Source organism: Musca domestica, unplaced genomic scaffold (assembly GCF_030504385.1).
Source record: "Musca domestica strain aabys unplaced genomic scaffold, Musca_domestica.polishedcontigs.V.1.1 2, whole genome shotgun sequence".
NCBI classification, from domain to species: Eukaryota; Metazoa; Arthropoda; class Insecta; order Diptera; family Muscidae; genus Musca; species Musca domestica.
This window is the reverse complement of record NW_026712249.1, coordinates 36355647-36375045: the sequence shown is the minus strand read 5'-3', so window position 1 is coordinate 36375045 and position 19399 is coordinate 36355647. Positions and strand designations below refer to the sequence as shown.

Below are 19399 nucleotides of genomic sequence, written 5' to 3'. Positions count from 1 at the left end.
GAAGTATGAAAATGGAATACTTCGGTCGACTGTATCTGGTACCTAACATACATTTAAACATTTTCTAAAAATTATCACATATCTAATATAAAGTGCAGGAAGTAGTCGATATAGTCCAAACCTGGCGCGCCGCAATATTCATATCATATTTATTTTGGTTCGATACGAAATGGGCAGTATTGGCCCATTCCTTCGGAACCTACTCCGTAGAGGATCAACATCTATCTATCTATCGGCTATATCGACTGATACGTTTTAACTTGTTTTTTTTTTTTTTTTTTTTTTTTTTTTTGAAACAGGAGTCTCTTAATATGAATTGGAATGATTCATATTATTTTGCCCAGTTTTTTTAACTGTTGTGATTCCTCTTTTTAAGAATTATTGTTACATGACTTCTCATACTTCCCTCAAAGTAGGTAACCGGAGAAATTTTCATAGAATTGACAATGTAATGTAATAAATTAACCATATTTGGTATTATTAACAATGTAACTGAACAATGGCAGTGAAATTCTGTTGGATCACCAATCACGTGCTAAACAAAAATAGCATGAATGTGTGGCTGGGAAACCTAATAAGGGGAATTTCATTTCAAAGTAATATTTCCCCAATTATTTTTGTGAAATACATGTTTTTATGTATTTCACTTATTATTTGAGTAACACGATTTAATACTTATTTTATGATTTTTTTAGTTTAGTTATATTAAAAAAAATGATAAACTTACATTGTGATGCAAAGGCTTGATAGTACTGTGACAAATATGTCAAAATTGATAATCTGTCGGGTACTTCGTAGGCGGCCATATCATCAGCATCGAGCAGAGCAGGTATACCCAAATATTTTTCAGCTGTTGTGAAGGCCAAGGCATTGTTGTAATAGACATCGGCTTTGTTCAATTTATCGAAATCACTGGAAATTGGAAAGAAAAATAGGGATAGAAATTATGAGTAAATCAAAACATATAAAATTAAAGAAAAAATTGAAATAAAATATAAAGAATAACAAGCAAAGAAAGTCTTAAGGTCTGGCGGGGCCGACTTTATGATACCCTATACAACTTTGCTAATAAGAATTTAATCATATACGCTATGATTATAATTGTAATTTAAAGTTCAAAGGACTAACTATGCCGAAGTATTTGTATCTTTTAAATTCGGACTTGTATTGTCCATTTAGTGCAAAATTAATTTGAAATTAGATAAAGATATATATGGGAGCTATATCCAAATATGAACCGGTCTCGATAAAATTTGGCAAAGATATTTCTGAGCTGTATTTGATATATTTCTCTGAATGTCGTTGTTACAGAGTGCATATTACGACTGTGGGTAACAAATACAACAAATCGGATGAACAATATATTTGGGGCTATAGCTATATCTGAACCGATTTCGATCAAATTTACTTATTTTCAGGCATAATTTGGTCGTATGTGTAAAATTCCATACTATTCGGGCTGATAATACACATTTGGTGCACAATAAAAGGCAAATCGGACGAAGATACATATGGGACCTTTATCTATTTTTTTATTGATTATTTCCAATTTCAATAGGGATTGTCCTTGGGCCAAACAAATGTTGTTTGGAAAATTTCATCCCAATCGGATAATAAATGCGACCTGCAGACAGACGGACTGACATACATAAATCAACTCAGAAAGTGATTCTATGCAGATCATCAAAAGGAACTATGGGTCTATCTCGTTTCCTTTTGCCTGTTACAAACAAATGCACAAAGACATAATACCCTGACCAACTTGTGGTGTAGGGTATAAAAATGTAAAAATTATGGCGTTTGATTTTTTGCAGTTTTTTATCTCACCCTGTATATGTAAAAATACACCCTCTAGGTTCAATTTTCAAACGTCTATTGTAAACGTGTGGTTGTTCTTTTAACAAGGTGGATGCACAATATTGGATTTACATTTTTTTCATTTTTTTTGCCAGAAAAAAAAAAATGTTTTAAAAAATTATTTTCGCAAAAACCAAATTTTACACGTATTTTTCCCAATTTAAACAAAATGAAATAATTAAATGAAAAAATGACTTTATGAGTTCTGTCTTCTGACTACCACAAAAAAATTAAAAAAATTTATATTTTTTATATTTATACTTAGAAACGAAAAATCATAAACGAAGTGATTCCATACAACAGGCATATTCTAGCCTATCTCTCTTTGGATTGAGCACAATTACTACCCCTACTGGCGTTCTAAACATTCTTTCTAACCCTTACTGAAATATGTTATATATGCATCTTATTAGGTAGCCTTCTCGTTTGCCATTTAGCGCATGTTCATGACTTACAAATCATGACAATGGGACATCAATCTAATAGCTGAGATAGCCCCATTACCATTTAACAATTGTTTTGCAACTCCCCTTTTGTTTAGCATAGAACGGGGCGTCATTAAGACAGAGGAAATCAAGATATAACTAAGAATTAACCACAAACAAGGTAATGCAAGAAGCCATATGTAAGCAGAGGCGTAGTAAATTTTTTTGTAGTAAATTTAACAATCTTCAAACCTTGGGAAAAAACATAATGTTTAGAAAGTAGCGGTTAGAAGTTGTTTAAAAGTAACAATTATGTCCTCACAAATCGTGGAAAAATCTGTCCTAAATTTCTTGTAAAAAATTCTACAATGACACTAAAAATTCGTATAAGTAATTATTGAAGATTAAAAAAATAACCCAAAATTTATTGATTTTGGCATCATTAAGTTATGAGTATTTCCTTGAAAATTGCTAAAAAAATTGTCTTCAAAATCCGATTTTTTAGGTATTTAGGAAAAACTATTCCCAAAATGGATTTAAAGCCGTTCAAACATCCTTAAAAATCCATAATTAAGTTCTTCAAATATTCTGTATAAATCGAAGGAATAATTCTCGAATAAAAAAAAAATTCTTCTTTGACATTGTCCCCAAAAAAATTAAGTAAATTAATTAAAAGCAAATACACCATTAGTCCTCGATTATGACCCTGAAAAATCCTCAAATATATAATCGTATATAATGAGGTCTTGAAATTTTCCGAAAATTCTAAAAACCTATTTTAAAATCCGCGTTAATTTCCCAAACAATAATCCCTAACAAATACTCCTCAACAGTCCTTCATTATAACCTTTAAAATTCCCTGCACAAAATGGCCTTTAAAATTATTTAAATATATATATTCTATAAAAGTTAAAAATTTAACCTGGAAAATTTCTTAAAATGTTTAAAAAGATAAATAAATAAACAAAAAATTAATTAAAATTAGTTCTTAAATAAAAAATTTCCGAAAATATTTTTATTTAGTTGAAAATTATTAAAACATTTAAAAAAGCTGGAACGAATTTGGCAATTTTCAATAAAAAAAAAAGTTAAAAATTCTGTTAATATCTTAAAAATACCACTTGTAGCCGTCATATTAGGGTCTAAACGACGACGTGGACCTGCATAGGCAACTTTTGTCATAAACCATCACAATATTCAGATGAGAATAGAGGTGAATAATGTAGCTAAAATAATCAATATAGGGAGGTACTATTATATGGGGGCTATACCAAAACGTGGATCTGCACAGACGATTTTCTGCTTTAGGCTGCAGGATCCATAACGAAATACAAACACCAAATTTGGAACAATTCCGGTTAATAATGTCTCTAAAATCATTTGAAACAATTCCGGTTAATAATGTCGCTCAAATCCTCAAGAAACCGAATATCAGGAGGTACCGTTATATGGGGACGTGGACCTACATGACCCATATTCAACAAGAAAAGTCCTGCATACATAATATACATTTGAGTAAAATTTTATCAATCCACTTTATTTCGTTCGGAAGCTAGAGTGATTTCCACTGAAAATTTTAGGCTGATAAAGAAAATGTTGGGTCTAAAATGTATATTTCGAGGTGTTACAAACGGAATGCCCACCTTAATATACCCTCCATCCTATGGTGAAGGGTATAAAAATGGAATCGAATGAAAATTTCACGTTTTCTGAGCTTCATAGATATTCAAAATTTTGATCCTTTGTGAGGGAAGTACCAGAAGGAATGGACCGATATTTCGTATCTTCACAGCTGATCTTGTGTTAATAGCAATAGTGGGATGTGTATAATATGAAGATAACCGGATGCTTATTCCGGATTTTATGTGGAGTGTACCGAAATATTCCATCTTCATACCAGACCAGAATATTCCATCTTCATACCAGACCAACCAGACAGACAGAGGGACGGACATCGCTAGAGCGACTCCAAACGTCCTACGACGTATTTGGGCCAAAGAGTCCTAGGGTCTAAAACCGTTATTTTTACTGTTATTTATATAATCTCTATATCCATATGGCTGAGAGTATAAAACAAATAACTAATAAAATCAGCGACCTTATTATCTTAACAATCTATGAAAAATATTCAATTCCCATGTCCTTGAAAACTTCTAAAAACAGTCTTTGAAAATTCCAGGATTAAATTCATATTCTGGAATTTTTAAAGACTATTTCGCTTCCTGGTAGAATATTTCTTTAAAATAAGTAAAATTTAAAATTATTTTAATGAAAATTTAATCCTTAAAAATCCACGAAGGTTTTCCAAAAAATGCTTGTAAAAATATTTCTTAAATCTTGACAATGGAGAACTCGAAAATTTCTGAATAATGTTCTCAAAAATTACCGATCTAGGAAAATTTAATATTTAGGCTCTAAAATTATTTAATATTTTTTTCAGAAAAAAAATTCTCCCCCATCTACTTAGTTTCAACTACGCCATTGCCTATATCCATTTGAATTATCCAATTCTTGTTTTTAATTTTAATTAAAACTCGTTTTATTTGCTTACATTAGAAACCAACTGAAATCAAACACCTGAGAATCATGCTCAAACTCGCAAATGTAAAATACATTGAAATGTTAATTTATAGAAAAAAAAAAAATAAAACCAACAACAACAATTAATATTACTAAATGTCCGTCCACCCAGCTGTCTGTCCGTCCTCTAATGTTGGCCATTTAATTTGTGAAAAAGTTCTATTGTTTCGTTAAAGCTTGCTGGCTATCAGTTAATAAATCATTAGCCATTTACAAGCTGAGTACTGAGCAACAAATACAAAAAAATCTCAGCCATTGTTGAAAAAGTCAATACAAAACCTTGACAAGGTCATAACTAGTCACAGATTGTGTTTTTCGCTTTACTTTTTTTTTGTTTTGCTTCGCCAAGGAAGTTTTTGGAAATGTGAAAATCGTGATTCTCCTTCAACTGCGGATGGGAAATTTGGGTCATTCGCAAAATAGCAACGCAAAGCGAATTTACAAAGCCAGAGAATCAAATCGCTTGTTGTAAATGTTATTAAAATGTTGAAACTCAAATCTGCAACCAGCCTCCCGCCGTTTTGATGCTCCTCAGGCATTGAGGTTTTTTTTTTTGTATTTTTTGTTATTAATTGCTGGATAATCATGTTCAACATGATACACCTCATTGCAAATCTTTGCAATTTTGTTTCGAATAGTTTTCTTATGAAATTTACAACCGCATTAACCAAACAATGAACAACAAGTTTTCTTTATTTTCTCGGTTTTATTTCAATGTGTTTTTCTTGCTGTTGTTGCTTGTTGTAATTAAATATGAAAATTTATTCTAGTATAACAAACGTTTTTATACCCTCCACCATAGTATGGAGGGTATATTAAGTTTTTCATTCCCTTTGTAACACCTCGAAATATACATTTTAGACCCCACAAAGTAAATATAATCTTAATCAGCATAAAATTCTATGTCGATTTAGCGATGTTCCTCCGTCTATCCGTCGGTCCGTCCATCCGTCTGTCCGTCTGTGGAAATCACTCTAACTTCCAAACGAATTGAAGTAGATTGATAAAATTTTACTCAAATGTATATTATTTCTGCAGGACTTTTGGTATTGAAAATGGGCCATTTAGGTCCACGTTTTGGTATAGCCCCCATATAACGATACCTCCCGATATTCGTTATTTTGATGATTTTTGCGAAAATATTCATCGGAATCGTTTCAAATTTGGTATTTGAAGTTCGAAATGGATACTACAGCCTAAGACAGAAAATTGTCTGTGTAGGTTCACGTCTTCGTATAGTCCCCATATAACTGTACCTTCCGATATTCGGTACTTGGTTGATTTTAGCGACATTATTTACCGGAATTGTTTCAAATTTGGTATTTGAACTTCGTAATGGATACTACAGCGTAAGTCAGAAAATTATCTGTGCAGGCCCACGTCTTCGTATAGCCCCCATATAACCGTACCTCCCGTTATTCGGCATTTTGATGATTTTTGCGGCATTATTTACCGGAATTGTTTCAAATTTGTTGTTTGAAGTTCGTAATGAATACTACAGCCTAAGACAGAAAATTTTCTGTGCAGGTCCACGTCTTCGTATAGCCCCTATACACCGAAACCTCCCGATATTCGGCATTTTGATAATTTTAGCTACCTTATTCACCGATCTTTTTTTCGTTCAAAAATGGTGAAGGGTGTTCAAAGTTCGGCCCTGCCGAACTTACAGCTTTTTTACTTGTTTTATGTGTGTTGTTTTTGTTTTTGTTTATTGCATATTTATTAAACACAAAAACCAGCAGCAGCAATTATTGCTGCCGCTACCACTTCCAGTGGTTAATTGTGTTTTAATAATACACCAAATGTATTCATGTATATAGCTTGCACATATGTATGCCTTTTTCTCTTCGCTTCGTTTAAAAAAAATACCATTTTCATACTTTTGCTGCTAAAATTCGAAACGCCAGAGCAGAAAAACTAGGTTAAGTGCAATCACTTTTAATTGCGTTAAAACCAAAACCCACAAAAAAACTTAGAAATGAAACCATACGAAACAAAAAACACACACACACACACACCAACTAGAAACAATCTTTCGTTTCAATTTGTTTTAACTTGAAAATTGAGTATTTAAGTCAATGAAATGGAAATGTTAACAAATAAGTTGTTTAATTTATGATTAATGTAATTTTTACATGATTTTCATTCATTCGACATTGGAGCTGGAAAAAAAAAACTGGCAAAAATTATAATTTCATTGCTGAAATTAAAATTGATCTCAATTTAACACGAAATATCGAAATTTACACGTACACTTACAGCCGCAGTGGCCTTGTATGTGAGTTAGCCTTTACAGGCAAGTTTGGTTCTTAAGTCTTTTGATTTTTTGCACTCATTTGCCCTTGAGCATTGGTCAATTGCATTAAATTATGGTACATTAACATAACGGATGTGTATTGAATTTGAGAACAAGCAAATCAACATTTTCATACCTTACAGCACTGTGGCTAATCTTGAGGATTTTTCTGTACCCACAATGCGGGGTACATTAATATTGTCAAATTTTTCGAATACACTTTAAATTGTTATCTACATTAATAAAAGAGTAAGTAATTGACATTGACTAAATACTCATCTACGCCCAGACGCAACGGCTAAAATCTTAAAATTTTTAAGTGAGGGCCAGCTCTTGGTCCGAATGGGTCAGGCTGGGTTTTTGGAAATGCGTACTAGAACGGTAAGAAAAGTAATAAAAAAGGTACTAAATACAACCCTTAAACTTAGAATGAGGGTCACTGATGGAGTGTATGATAGATAGACCAAAGGGTTTTTGGTATATCTGTAAGGGTACGAAAAGTACTAAAATATACTAAATTTGGTACCATTTCGTACCATGTGAATGGTTAGAGCTAAAAACTTGAAATTTAGAATGTGAATCGAGGTTGAGGAAAAGAGTCTGTGTAAGGAGGTAGTTTTGTGTACTCATATGTACGAAAAGTACTAAACCGTACTAAATTTAGAACAATTTGATGAACGGATGAAGCTGGAATCCTGAAATTGGAAATTAACAATGCTGGCGTAGTGTAGGATTGGGATATATGGAGGAAGTTCGATATATGGATATATGGTTCGAGACTTGTACTTTTGTGCAGGAAAAGTACTAAATGGTACTAAGTTTGAAAATAAAATTTCTATTGCATTCTAGGACTGTGCTATGCAGGTACTCTTGGAAATTCGTACTTATGTTTACTAATTGGTACTACATTTGATATAACTTAAATTATGGGAGAACCAATAGAGTTGAAATCCTGAATTTTGGAAATACGTTTACTATTGCAATGTAGGACTGAGGTTTGTATACTAATTGGTACGAAATTTAGTACAATTTCGATTTGGGTGATTTAAGATTTTACTCATATGACTACAGAGGGTAGTAGTAGTAGTAAAATACGGGTTTTAGATCCTAGGTCCACATCGGTTTCAGAATATTTGAAGTCGATCTAGGGGTGTCCGTTCTTCTGTGTGTCTGGTGCGCACGATAACTATCGAAGGGAGTATCTGATTTGATCCAAACTTGCTACATCATAATATTATTTACAAACTTAGATCGAATTTGGAGATGGGCAATATCGATCAACTCCTTCTGGTACCTCCCCCACATAAGGGTTAAAATTTCGAATAACCAAAACGCTCATAAAACGTAAACTAAGCATCCGATTCATTCTAAACTTTACACAATCCAATATTTCTATTATCACAAGATTTGCTGTGGAGATTGGATGTATCGGCCCACTCCTTCTTCTACTTCTCCCATTTCAAATGCTGCACATCCCAATATATTTGTTAACACAATATATACCATGAAGAGGAGATATGTCGGTCCATTTATTCTGATACCTCCCCGACAAAAGGAGACAAAATTTTGAATCAGCATAATTCTCACAAAATGCGAAATAAGTATCCCATTCATTCTAAACTTCACACAATACAATGTTTCCAGCAACACAAGATATGTTGTGAAGATATTTGATATCCGCCCACTCCGTCATGTACCTTTCACACTAGGGGTCAAAATTTGGAATAATTATAAAATGCAACATTAGAATCGCGATTTTTTTTTAATTTCAAGCATCCCAACACAAGATCTGGTGTGAAGATGGGATATATAGTTTAACCCCTTCCGGTACCTCCGCCACAACAGGTCAACATTTTGAATAGCCATGAAGCTAATAAACGCGAAATAAACATACGATTATTTTCACACTCGGCACATCCCAGTATTTCTACCAACACAAGATCAGGTGTGAAGATGGAATGGGTCCGACACACATTTCTTCTGGTACCTCTCCAACAACGGGTCAAAATTTGGAATAATCTCATGAAATTCGACATAAACATCCGATTCTCCTCAGATCTCATACATCCCAATATTGCTATTGCCCACCGCTTCTGATATCTTTCCCACAAAGGGTCACAATATCCAATACTTATATCGGTCATAACTTGCGGAACAAATCAGTGATTCTTTACAACTTGCTATATCTAAATATTTCCCTCCAAAAGAAATCTGAGATGAATATGGAATTTATGACTTCGCATAAAATTGGATATAAATGTTCGATTTTTTTCTTGTGACATTGCCCATATCAATATTTTTATCTGTATTAGTATGAAAATGGAATACTTCGGTACGTCGCAATATTTATATCGTATTTATTCAGGACCGATAAGAAATGGACAATATTGGCTCATTTCTTCGAAGCCTACTCCATAGAGGGTCAACAATTTGAATAATCATAACAGAAGTCTAACTATATTAAAATAATCGAACATTGGCTGAGGGTATACATCTGTCGGCAAAACCGACTGATACTTTTTAATTTGTTTTTTTTTTTAATATTCCCATAGCTCTTCAAAACAATCACCCTTTACTTGATTCCTTTTAATCTCAAACATTATTTCAATGGCAAAATTAAAACATGTGTTTGAACATGTTTATCTCAAGGTCATCGGCGTACACACGCGCTCACACAAATTGTTACAATTGTATGTTAACGCCTAGCTACAATTGGTTATTTAAAAAAAAAAAAACAATAACAAAAAAGAAGGTGGCTTAATTGGCACTGTAGAGAGAGAGGGAAAGAGAATGGGGGAAATAATTCGCTTAATCTCAACATCAATGGCATGAAGATTCGCATGTTCCAAATCAGTACAGTGACATTGATTTGATTAAAACAATGTTATGGAGATTTCAATTCTTTTCGACAAAAAAAAAAAAATAAATAAATATCAAAACAATTCTCTTTAATGGGTCTAGCTTTGTACAAAATCCGTTTTGTATTCCTCCTCTTAACCTTAATCTTTTGTGTGTGTCATTTAAGAAATGTTTTCAATCTTTCTTTGCATAAGCGCGGCTGTATTGAAAAATTGTATGAGTTTGACCTCGAAACACACAAAACTATAACCGACAGCTACAAAAATAAACAAAAAAAAAACCTATTTTGAATAGGCAAACATTTGTATGCAATTTGAAATATTATGAGTGATTTCGTTTATTAATTTTTTTTGTGTGTATGTGTGTTGTTGTTGTGGGGTATTAATCAAAACCCCAACAAAATTTCGAAGTTCAAGAATTTATCTAGCCAGCATTTCTGGGGCTACCACAGACAAAAAAAAAATGTTTTCAAACTCCAAGTTAACTGTTTGTTATTCTGTGTTTAATTTACTGCTAACGATTGGGGCATTCATTTTTGTTGGTTGACCACAACCGTTTAGTCTCCCGCAAAAGGTCAAAGACATTCCAAAAAAAATAAAAAAAAACTAGAAACACACATTTCAACAAAGGTTTTGTTGGAGTTCGCCCCCACCCCACCATTCAAACTCTATTGAACTGTTTTTAAATGGTTTTCAAAAATTTATGTTTTCTGGGTGTCACCCAGTCAACAAATTTGAAATTATTGTCGTTGCCGTTTCGCCATTTCGAATAATGAAATAGTGAGGTAATTATTATCGTATTCTTTATTCTGTTTTGTTATTGTGTTCGGACTCCGCTCGGTCATAATTATGGGGTTTGTTTGAATAATAATACCGTTCGGTGCAGTTTCAATTGGTTTCCAAATAATAATGATGTCCGAATAACTGTTACGTTTTAGTTTGGTGTTCGACTTTGTTTGTTTTAAATGTCATCGATAATAAATAATTTTTATATTTTTTATTAACAAAATAAAGAAATAAAAAATAAATAAACTATTATTTGGCATTTGGAACGAATTTGGCAGTTCTCAATAACAATAAAATCTGTTAAATATTTTGGTAAAATCTTAAAAATGCCGAATGTTGCGGTTATATTAGGGTCCATACGACGGCATGGACCTGCATGGGTAACATTTGTCATAAGCCATTACAATATTCAACTGCGAAACTTAAACAAAAATCGGTAACTTTGTAGCTAAATTCATCAAAATACCGAATATCGGGAGGTACCGTTGAATGGTGGACCGGCACAAACAATTTTCGGTCTTAGGCTGAGGTATCCATTACGAACATCAAATATCAAATTTGAAAGAATTCCGGTGAATAATGTCGCTAAAATCATCAAAATACCGAATATCGGGAGGTACCTTTGAATGGGACCTATACTAAGACGTGGACCGACACACACAATTTTCTGTCTTAGGCTGTAATATTCATTACGAACCTCAAATACCAAATTTTGAAACAATTCCGGTGAATAATGTCGCTAAAATCATCGAAATACCGAATATAGGGAGGTACCGTTATATGGGGGCTATACGAAGACGTGGACCTGCACAGACAATTTTCTGTCTTAGGGTGTAGTATCCATTTTGAACTTCTAGTACCAAATTTGAAACAATTCCCGTGAATAATGTCGCTAAAATCGTCAAAATACCGAAAATAGGGAGGTACTGATATATGGGGACTACACGAAGACCTGGACCCGCACAGACAATTTTCGGTCTTAGGCTCTAATATCCATTACGAACTTCAAATACCAAATTTGAAACAATTCAGGTGAATAATGTCGCTAAAATCATCAAAATAGCGAATATCGGGAGGTATCGTTATATGAGGGCTATACGAAGACGTGGACCGGCACATACAGTTTTCTGTCATAGGCTGTAGCATCCATTATGAACATCAAATATCGAATTTGAAACAATTCTGGTGAAAAATGTCGCTAAAATCATCAAAATACTGAATATCGGGAGGTACCGTTATATGGAGGCTATAAGAAGACGTGGACCGGCACAGACAATTTTCGGTCTTAGGCTCTAATATCCATTACGAACCTCAAATACCAAATTTGAAAGAATTCCGGTGAATAATGTCGCTAAAATCAACGAAATACCGAATATCAGGAGGTACCGTTACATGGGGGCTATACGAAGACGTGGACCAGCACAGACAATTTTCTGTCATAGGCTGTAGCGTCCATTACGAACCTCAAATTCCAAATTTGAAACAATTCCGGTGAAAAATGTCGCTAAAATCAAGGAAATACCGAAAATCAGGAGGTACCGTTATATGGGGGCTATACGAAGACGTGGACCGGCACAAACAATTTTCTGTCTTAGGCTGTAATATCCATTAATAACCTCAAATACCAAATTTGAAACAATTCCGGCGAATAATATCGCTAAAATCATCAAAATACCGAATATCGGGAGGTACCGTTATATGGGGGCTATACCAAAACGTGGACACACATGGCCCATTTTCAATACCAAAAGTCCTGCAGACATAATATACATTTGAGTAAAATTTTATAAATATACTTTAATTCGTTCGGAAGCTAGACTGATTCCAACAGGCGGACGGACATCGCTAAATCGAAATAGAAATTTATGCTGATCAAGAATATATATACTTTGTGGGGTCTAAAATGTATATTTCTTGGTGTTACAAACGGAATGACAAACTTAATATACCCTCCATACTATGGTGGAGGGTATAAAAACAAAGAAAATAAATTTAGAATTTTGAATATCTTTTATTCCCAGATATACGATACGATATGTTTTTCCTAATTTTCATCTTAATTTCAAAACAAATTACGCCAAAAAATTAATTTTCATTTTGCGGCAATTGTTACAACAATACTTACATCAGATCTGGTCTAAAATGATGGATCATTGCACAAAACGCCAGACCATCACGCCACGATGTGGTCATGTTGTCGATTTGGACACCAGGATAACCTTCTGTCATGCGACGGCACCATAATTCCAAAGCTTTTGTTCCACGACGTTCAGCCATTGTTAAATCTGTGTTACTTGGTTTTCTAAAACTTTATCTTTGTTGTTGTTGTTGTTTTTCAAGTTGTTCTCTTCGAACTAATGCTGGTATGGCAATGCGTTGTCGTCAGCGGCTATGATTGTAGACACGCGATCAAGTGTGTGTTTGCTGTTGTTGTTTTCAGATAATTATGGGACTTCTTTGTTTCAAAACTCCAGCCTTCTAAAAATGAGCACCAACAAAATTGTTGTTCTTTTTTCAGATTGTAATCTAAAAAATAAAATAAATTTTAAAATGAAATGATTAATTTTGTGTCATATATAAATGAATGTTAATTAGGAAAACAAACATGTTTTTGTTTCAGAAGAAATTAAAACGAACATTTAGAATGTGGTATTAGAAAAATAATAAATATACATTTTTTGGAAGATGTTCAAAAGAGAGAGATTTAATGATGAGGATTTAGTTTAGATTTCAAGTTTGGATATTGGGTTGTAATGAGAAATCTTGAAATTTATAAGAAACGAAATAAAAACTCCGTGGAAAATCAAGTTACTAACAGAGATGGTTAAAAGGTGACGAATGAATGAAAATAAAAAATAACAATAAAAAAGCTGTAAGGCCCGGCCGAACTTGAATATTTGTAAGGAATTTGGCAATTCTCAAAAACAATAAAATCCGTTAAAACCTTAAAATTACCGACTGTAGCTATTATATTATATACGACGACATGAACCTGCGTAGGTAACATTTATCATAAACCATTACAATATTCAAATGCGAAACTTAAAAAAAATTGGTTATAATATCGATAAAATCAAAATATGGGGGCTATACGAAGACGTGGACCTGCACAGACAACTTTCTGTCTTAGGCTGTAGTATCCATTACGAACTTCAAATATCAAATTTGAAAAAATTCTAGTGAAAAATGTCCCTTAAATCATTAAAATACCGAATATTGGGAGGTACCGGTATATGGGGGCTTTACGAAGAGGTGGACGGACCTGCACAGATAATTTTCTGTCTTAGGATGTAGTATTCATTACGAACTTTAAACACCAAATTTGAAACAATCCCGGTGAATAATGGAGATAAAATCATGAAAATACCGAATATCGGGAGGTACCGTTATATGGGGGCTACACGAAGACGTGGACATGCACAGACAATTTTCTGACTTTGGCTGTAGCATCCATTTCGAACTTCAAATACCAGGCTTGAAACAATTCCAATGAATACTGTCGCAAAAATCATCAAAATATCGAATTTCGGGAGGTGCCGTTTTATGGGCGCTATACTAAAACGTGGACCTACATGGCTCATTTTCAATACCAAAAGTCCTGTGGACATAATATATACTTGAGTAAAATGTTATCAATCTACTTCAATTTGTTCGGAAGCTAGAGTGATTACCACAGACGGACAGACATCGCCAAATCGATAAGAATTTTATGCTGATCAAGAATATATATACTTTGTGGGGTCTAAAATGTATATTTCGAGGCGTTACAAATGGAATGACAAACTTAATATACCCTCCATACTATGGTGGAGGGTATAAAAATGTATATGTAAACAGTGGCTGTTATTTAACAGCGGCTGTTAATATGTTAAAATTGGCTATAAACATGTTAACAGGGGCTGTTAATATGTTAAGAGTGGCTGTTAATAACAGTGGCTGTTAAAGTACATAAGCTACAGCTGTTAATATACATTAACAGTGGATGTTAATATACATTAACAGTAGATGTTAATATACATTAACAATTTCTGTAAATATACATTTGCAGTACCTGTTAATATACATTAACAGTATATTTGAATATTCGTTAACAGTGACTGCTAATATATAACAGTGGCCGTTACTATATATTAACAGTGGCTGTTAATATACTTAACAACGTATGTTATGGTTGTCAACATACATTAACAGTTTCTGTTAATATAAATTAAAAGTCGCTGTTAACATGCATTACCAATGGCTGTTAATATACGTTAGCAGTGGCTGTTAATACACATTAAAAGTGGCTGTTAATGTATATTTAACTATTAACAGTGACTGTTAATTTATTAACAGTGACTGTTAATCTATTAACAGTGAATGTTAATCTATTTACAGTGAATGCTAATCAATTAACAGCGATAGTTAATCTATTAAAAGTGAACTGTTAATCTGTTAATAGTCACTGTTAATATATCAACAGTGAACGTTAATCTATTAACAGTGACTGTTTATCTATTAACAGTGACTGTTTATCTATTAACAGTGACTGTTATCTTCTTAACAGTGTCTGTTAATTTATTAACATTGTCTGTTAATTTATTAACAGTATCTGTCTATTAACAGTGCCTGTTAATTCGTCAACAGTGACAGTTAATCGATTAACAGTGTCTGTTAATCTATTAACAGTGAATGTTAATCTATTAACAGTGAATGTTAATCTATTAACAGTGGATGTTAATCTAAACAGCGACTCCCATTGCCATTTGTTCATTTGCAGTCTTATAATTTATTAACAGTAGCTGATAATATATTCAAAGTGAGTGTTAATCTCTTCAAAAATGGCTCTGAATCTATTGAGAGTGAATGTTAGCATATTAACAGATAGTTTCTGTTAACACTTTTATGTGCTTTCCTTAACAAATATGCCCGAACTTATTGTTAGATCTTCGTTTTGGGTATTGTCAGACATCTTTCCCTCTCCCTGTCTTTGTCTTTTACTCCTCAAATGACCCGCATAATAAGCTGCCAAATAATTTTAATATCAAAATGATTTATGATAAAAATCATAAATAATGAAAGTGATGACAAAAATAAATGACAATAAAAGTTATTTGAAAGCAACAAAATGTTAAATGGGAAATTAAATAAAAGATTGATCATTTATACGGCTCGCAGGCACACATACACACGCATTGGGAGGCTAGCTTCCACATTTGAGCTACATGAACTTTCTCCATACAAAATAAATATTGAAACAACAAGTTGTCTTCATTTCTTCGAAGACAACATTAAAGAAAAGAGGCAAGACAAGACAAAATTTTCAGCTGAACTAAACCTTGCAATTTATTACAGCGGGTACTTATTTGGGAGGGGGGTAAAAAGGTTTTTAGAAACCCATTAAAACCAAACGTCATCGTACTCAAAGAAGTCGAAAAAGTCTTTGCCACAAAGAAACACATTCGCACACACTCCATGATAAATACTCAATTCAAAATGTGTGTGTAGACTTTTTGTCTCATTCCAATTTGGAATTGTTAAAATTGGACAGAGATATCTATGTATTTCTTCAGAAATAGTTAACGCTGTTCATATAACCGAGTCTAAGCACGTTTTATTTTTTATGCAAATTTCGTATTTATTTTTATATATGTATTTCTGTTATTGCGGTTTAGCATTCGTCTGAAGAAGAAACCCGCTAAGGTTTGCTTCAGTCAATCCGTCACTCAGTCAAGCCATTCCCTCCGCCAGCGTATTGACATTTTCTTAAGAAATATTAGCTCTTTTGCTACTTCTTGTGGTAAAATGTGGTTGCGCATACACTGGTGGCCAAAACTAAAGCAACTTAAATCGCAAAGACAATAAATGTCCTGTAACTTTTACAAAAATAAACAAATCGTAATTATTTTTCCAGTTTTAAATGAGGGATTTAATTCACTTTTAAGAAACTAAAAATAAAAATACAAAAATAATTTTGAACGAAAAATAACATATGGAAAACTAAAATGACCCAATTTTTGCTTGGTCAAAACTAAAGCAACTTTTGATTTTTATTTTAAAATAATTAAATTTTGGCTAGTAGTCGATAGCATAACCATTATTTTTGATAGCAGCTGCGCACCTACGAGGCATTGAATCTATAACACGCTCAATTTGATCCTTGGGTGTGCTTTCACAGGCACCCCGAATTCTTTAGGAAATGTTGTGCTTATTTATTTCCGAATCTCTCTTGATCTTCCTATCTACGATACTCCAAAGGTTTTCTAAGGAGTTTAGGTCAGATGATTGTGCCGGCCATAACAAAACATGAATTTTTGACTCTCGCAACCTATATTTGAACAGTTTTGATACATGTTTGGGATCATTGTCATGCTGAAACACCCAAATCAGCCGAATATTTTACTCAGCGTAAGGGAACAACGTGATGTCCAACACATCTTTGTAAACAAACCGATCCACAACTTCCTTTATTTTATGGATAGGCCCAAGTCCATAGAAAGAAAAACAGCGCCACGCCATTTTTGACCCTCCCTCATGCTTCACTGTACCTTTGCATCACTGCGGCTTGAGTCCTTCATTTTTTGGTCTTCTCACCGTAAAATTTTTCACGTCTGAGCCTTTAATATTAAACGTAGACTCATCCCAGAAATAATGTTTTTTCCATTGAGCTTGATTCCACTTAATATTATCGTTTCCGAAAGCCTTTTTGATTTTTTCAGATATAAATGGTTTTTTGATGTCTTACGGGCATGCAGACCAACTGCCACTACTCGGCTACGCACTGATCTCGAGCTTATATCCAATGATTGCTCTCCCACCAATCCAGTTGAACTCTTAAATAGTTGTTTTTTATTTCTCTCACAATTTGTGGATCAGTACGGGCTGAAGTTTTTCACGGCCTTCATCCGTTATAGACTGTTACTACTGATCCAGTTTCAAAAAACCGACTTTGTATACAGAAATAATTATGAAATCACATAAATATTTATGAAATATTTCTCGGAAATCATTTTCTGTGATATGTTGTTTTGATAGTCACTGATGATTTGCTGTTTTATTCAGGTACTGTATTTGCTTTTAGCCATTTTTAAATTTTTTTTGGGCAGTACTTAAAAAACGAAAAGAAAACACATACTGTTGTTAAAAATTTCTCAAAAAGGATTTATGACAAGCGAAATTGTCGAAGGAAGCAAAAAGCGATAAATATCACACTAAAAACAACTGAAATTACAGCGGTTATATGAATGTACAACAGAGTTGCTTTTGTTTTGTCCAAGCCAAAATCGGGTTAATTGACTTTACCAAACATTATTTTTTATATAAAAATGAATTTTGGTTTTATGTTTTAGGTTTTTAAAAAGTGAATAAAGTACCTAATTTAAAACAAGAAAAACTTTCTAATTTTCTTAATTTTTGAAAAAGTTACAGGGCATTCATTCTCCTTGTAATTTCAGTTGCTTTAGTTTTGGCCACCAGTGTAGATAGAATTAAGAAGTTTTGAACATAAACTTCAACACCAGCGGAATACTAAATACCTGGCATATGGATGACCATTTGTTCAGAAGGAGAGAAAAAAAGAAGAAAAAACAATTTCGAAATAATAAAATATAAATTAACATGTAATGACGGTATTGAACATGGACATTGAAATAAGGGTTCGGTTGGTGAAACGGTTTAAATGGAGAAGGATAGCTAAAGAAGATGGGTTGCTTTTCCTGGGAGATATTCCTAGGAGAGAAGTCGTAAATGTTTATTTAGTGGGGACTGTTAACATATTAACAGCGACTGTTAAGATATTAACAGCGACTGTTAACATATTAACAGCGACTGTTAAAGTATTAACAGCGACTGTTAAAATATTAACAGCGACTGTTAAAATATTAACAGCGACTGTTAACATATTAACAGCAACTTTTAACATATTAACAGCAACTGTTAACATATTAACAGCGACTGTTAACATATTAACAGCGACTGTTAACATATTAACAGTGTCTGTTAACATTTTAAAAGTATATTTAGACATTTTAACAGTATCTGCTGACATTTTAACAGCGACTGTTAACATTTTAACAGCAACTGCTAACATATTAACAGCAACTGTTAACATATTAACAGCAACTGCTAACATATTAACAGCAACTGTTAACATATTAACAGCAACTGTTAACATATTAACAGCAACTGTTAACATATTAACAGTGACTGTTAACATATTAACAGCAACTGTTAACATATTAACAGCAACTGTTAACATATTAACAGCGACTGTTAACATATTTACAGCGACTGTTAACAAATTAACAACGACTGTTAACATATTAACAGCAACTGTTAACATATTAACAGCGACTGTTAACATATTAACAGCGACTGTTAACATATTAACAGCAACTTTTAACGTATTAACAGCAACTGTTAACATATTAACAGCGACTGTTAACATATTAACAGCGACTGTTAACATATTAACAGCAACTGTTAACATATTAACAGCAACTGTTAACATATTAACAGCAACTATTAACATATTAACAGCAACTGTTAATATATTAACAGCGACTGTTAACATATTAACAGCAACTGTTAACATATTAACAGCAACTGTTAACATATTA

At 33.0% G+C, this 19399-nt stretch overlaps 1 protein-coding gene across 3 annotated transcripts in view; it reads right to left on the bottom strand.

Annotated features, from left to right (window-relative positions):
- LOC101890780 (MICAL-like protein 1) overlaps positions 1-13245 on the bottom strand; it is a 118177-nt gene extending 104932 nt beyond the window's left edge. For 2 of the 3 annotated variants that reach the window (XM_059122125.1, XM_059122126.1), the window contains exons 1-2: positions 12928-13245; positions 728-912 (exon numbers count right to left, since the gene is read on the bottom strand). In XM_059122125.1, the coding sequence (XP_058978108.1) occupies positions 728-912; positions 12928-13079 (337 nt within the window). In that variant the 5' untranslated portion in view covers positions 13080-13245. The remainder of the gene's footprint in view (positions 1-727; positions 913-12927) is intronic. The other variant, XM_011295529.3, reaches the window with a different exon arrangement.
- Positions 13246-19399: the final 6154 nt, after the last annotated feature.